This window comes from Sinocyclocheilus anshuiensis, unplaced genomic scaffold (genome assembly GCF_001515605.1).
Source record: "Sinocyclocheilus anshuiensis isolate Anshui unplaced genomic scaffold, SAMN03320099.WGS_v1.1 scaffold1010, whole genome shotgun sequence".
In the NCBI taxonomy this organism is placed as follows: Eukaryota; Metazoa; Chordata; class Actinopteri; order Cypriniformes; family Cyprinidae; genus Sinocyclocheilus; species Sinocyclocheilus anshuiensis.
The window spans coordinates 1,576,983-1,581,239 of record NW_015537936.1 but is presented as its reverse complement, the minus strand read 5'-3'; the positions used below and the strand labels follow the sequence as shown (position 1 = coordinate 1,581,239).

General features: G+C 34.6%; 1 protein-coding gene across 2 annotated transcripts in view; it reads left to right on the top strand.

The window, feature by feature from the left end:
• Window positions 1-4,257, top strand: part of LOC107659092 (protein unc-13 homolog B-like) — a 50,687-nt gene that overhangs the window by 27,363 nt on the left and 19,067 nt on the right. For both annotated transcript variants that reach the window (XM_016447928.1, XM_016447922.1), the window contains one exon: window positions 2,929-3,009. In XM_016447928.1, the coding sequence (XP_016303414.1) occupies window positions 2,929-3,009 (81 nt within the window). The remainder of the gene's footprint in view (window positions 1-2,928; window positions 3,010-4,257) is intronic.

Sequence of the window (4,257 nt, the reverse complement as noted above, 5' to 3'; positions counted from 1 at the left end):
TTTTTGGTGTGTGTGTGTGTGTGTGTGAGAGTGTGTGTGTGTGTGTGTGTGTGTGTGTTTGTCTGTGTGTGTGTGTGTTTTTTTTGTTTTTTGCATGAACTTTAAGCAATGGCTTTCATGTGTTTGAACATGAGCCCAAAATAGGAGGTAATTGGTTTAATAATCAAGCCTGTGAATACAAATGTGTGCATCAGATTGCAGACGTTAGCAAGGCATGTTCAGCTTAAAGCGGAAGGATTTTGTCAGGTTTGGAAGGCATCGCTCCTCGTGGAGCTCAGAGGACTCGGAGCTGCACTAGATATCCACTATCCTCACAAATTACAGCAGCGCGTTCATGTAGCTCCCGTTTAGCTGCAAAAACGCTTTCTGGCTTATGCTAAGGCTTTACAGCTGTCCGTCAAACGCTGCCCGTTTGCATCATTACGGTCTCTCTGGAAAACTTCCCTGCTTCTGCTGGTGTAATTATATGTGCCCCGCTGAGGAGTTTAAGTCCAGAGGACGAGCGCCTTGGATCTGAGCAGGTGTCAGACAGATGGAGGGCTTCTCGTCATTATGTCTCCACAGTCCAACCGCGGAGACGCTCCATCTCATTTGTCCCTCTCTCTGTCTCATTTCATATGCACTGAAACATCTCTGCTTAATTGCAGCTCTAGCTCCAAATGCGTTTTTATGGTTCTTGTTCTCTGTGCTTCAGTAATTGTGTGTAGAATTCAACCGCTCTGTTTCTAAACCAAGTGAAACTGCGGTACTGTCTATGGCTTTTTGTATTATATGCAACTGCCTTAAAACTCACTCAAAAAATAAATTAATTCAATTGAAGCGTTTTTTAATGGTAAAAGAAGTCTCTTCTGCTCAGCAAGACTGCATTTATTTGATCAAAAATAAAGAATAAATAGTGAAATATTATTGTTTTGTAAAATAACTCTTTTCAATGTGAATATGTGTTAAACTGTAATTTATTTCTGTGATCAAAGCTGAATTTTCAGCATCATTACTTCAGTGTTCAGTGTCACATGATCTTCAGAAATCATTCTAATATGCTGATTTGCTGCTCAAGAAACATTTATGATTATTATCAATGTTCAAAACAGTTGTGCTGCATGATATTTTTGTGGAAACTGAGATACATTTTGTTTTTCAGGATTCACAGATGATCAGAAAGTTCAAAAGAACAGCATTTATTTGAAATAGAAATCTTTTGTCACTTTTGTCACTGTCACTTTTGATCGATTTATAGCATCCTTGATTAATAAAAGTATTAATTTCTTTTAAAAAATATCTAAACATTCAGAAATCAAGTTTCATTTACTTGAGAAGCAAAATTAGTTAAGATATTAAGTATAACGTCACAATTAAGTGAATTTAAGACTAGAGCAAGAAAAAGAAAATCTGACAGTGGGGTTAGAAAAATAATTTTAAAAGAAAACTATTATTTTTCTGACCCCACTGGCCAATATTTATTCTTGTTTTAAGTAAAAACACTTCATTTTGATCATCTTTGCAAAACAATTTTGCTTCTGAAGTAAACGTATCTTGATTCAAGAATGTTTAAACATTTGTACTGAAAATTACATTAAAAGTTAAATTAAAAGTTCTACTGATTACTGCACCTTATGCAGCTGCTGAGGTGGGTTTTTTATTCTGTTGCACTGTGCATCCAGTGAGGTTTTATAAAAGTGCAGTAAGATTTAACACACGCTGAGTTCTGAAATGTGCATTCGGTGTGTTTGTGTTTGTTCTGGAGTGCAGCGAGTCTGAATGTGTTCTGACCTGAACAGCTGATCAATACACTAAAGGTGTGAGCGCGTCTCTGAAGCTGGGAGAAGTCAGTGGACAGAATCAGCTCTTGCTCTTGCAACACTGGCTCGCACGCCGCTCTCTTATCACTCTCAGGCTTATTTGTATTAAACTTTGCACCGCCATTGACCTGTAAGATTAAATGAAATTGCTGCTAGAAAACCCTGCTGACCTCTGAATGTTGTATGCATGCAAAGCTCAAATTAAAAGACTAACGCACACTGGCCATCCTTTTGAGATTTTGTGTGGGTTTTACCTGAATATCCCACCTAATGTTATGGACAGGGTTCTGGTGTTCAAATAAACTAACCAGAGAAGATGGAGGGAACTTTTGAAAACAGCTGGTATTAAGTCATTTTAGAAAAAAGAGAGAAACAAACTAGGAAACATGTTAAACAAAACTTTTTGTTTATTTATTTATTTTTATTTAGCAATGAATTGAAATATATAAGCCCTTCATAAAATAAAATATTTTTTATAACTAGAACAAAATAAAAATGAAATAATACATTATAATATATTTGCTATTGGCTTTTAATTTTATAGCTAAAATAAATATATACATAAATAATGGAGGGCATGTATATTTTTCTTTACAGCTGAAATAAAATAAAAAACGGCAAACTTGACAAGCAAATCTAAACTCTCAGAATTATTCTATGCATTGCATTTTATCAAAATGGTTTAACATAAAGTAGTTTAGCTTGACCAGCTTTGGAAATGGAGGAAAATATATTTTTAATTTAATTTTGTTTTGTTTTATTTTATTTTATCATTTTAGCTATGAAGTAAAATATATACAACCAAAGAAAATATTCAATTTTATTAAAAAAAAAAAAAAAAACATTTTACTGGAGGTCTTATATATTTTATTTTTGTAAATATTATTATAGCTAAAATAAAATATAATATGGAGGGCATGCATATTATAATTAGCTCAAATCAAATCAAATAAAAACAGCAAACATGTCTGAACAAGTCATTTTATGCATGGCATTTCATTCCAATTCTTTTACATGAGGTGGTATATATAGTTAGACCCGTGTTGGAAATGAATGTGGGACAAGATTTGAAGTGCATTTTAATGTGGATGTAAAGACAGTAATTGACTCTGTCTTTCTCTGTGTTCAGGAGCATGTGATCCGGGAGGAAGCTCGCAGTCTGAGCCCTCGACAATGTGCCGCCATGGATTTAGTGCTTCCCACCATCAAGGTATGGGCTTCTCGCTCTTCTTCTGCTCTGATTCAGGGCTCAGTCGCATGAACTGCTGCATAGACTGGTGCTACAATCAAACACCTGCTTTTAAATTCAGGTGCATAAAAATGTAGCTATGTTTGGAAAATTAAGACTGGTTATTTATGTTTTTTAGGTATGCACACAGACTGTTCACTGCTACATATTCCACACATAAAAAGAGACTCAAAATTGCAATATCGTATTCAGTCTATGTATTTTGTTCTGTGATTGTGTCCTCAGTGCTTTGAGTTCCTCTCCAGGCCTCCGGAGGGCGATGCTGTGCATGCAGAAACTCCAGCATTTATGAGCAGCTTCATGCAACTTAAACATACTCCTTTTTTCCAGAAATGCATCAGGTTTAAGTGATGAGGTGAATTTTTCCAACCACATTGTCTTCAGTTGAAGCATGTGGAATGGAGTCAGATTAGATCTGACCTGGATTCCCTTTACTTTACATTAGGGGTGTGTAGCTGTAGCTGTGGTGTAAAAATGCATGCAGCATCAGAGATATTACTGATTCCATCGTTCCTCCCTGTTGGGATCGGTCATGGAGTGGGAATTTGGCTCATTGGTATTCTGAGGACTGAAGCTAATTAGGGAAGTTCACAAAAGCCTTGAGTAAAATGTTGCCGATGGAAACGGCTGCACGCAGAGATGAGCTCAGGATTCTGTGCTCGAGGAGCAAAGCAACGACAGAGAAGATATCTGCTGAGATTAATGAGAATAATAATTAATGTGTGAGTGGGAAGAAAGGAGACACAGACAGATAAAAAGAGGGAGAGGAGAACAATCCCAGTCTGATGTCTTTGTTTTGTCTTTTTAAACATTAATCCATCAATGCACTTCGAAATATATTTTTCTTTTAATATTTTCTATTAAAATATCTAACCATTATTAAAATAAATCAATAATATTGTAAGACTTATATAGAATATAGAATATGATATATCTTGAATTATTTATTTCTTAAAACATTGGCAATTTATTTTTAGATAGATATCATTTATTATTTTTTATTGTTTTATTTTTATACATTTATTTATATTTTTTAAAGGGAAAACTCATATATGATGTATCTTGGTTTTTTTTTTTTTAACAAATTGGCAATTTTTACTTTTTAACCACGTTTTTAGACAGACAGACAGACAGACAGACAGACAGATAGATAGATAGATAGATAGATAGATAGATAGATAGATAGATAGATAGATAGATAGATAGATA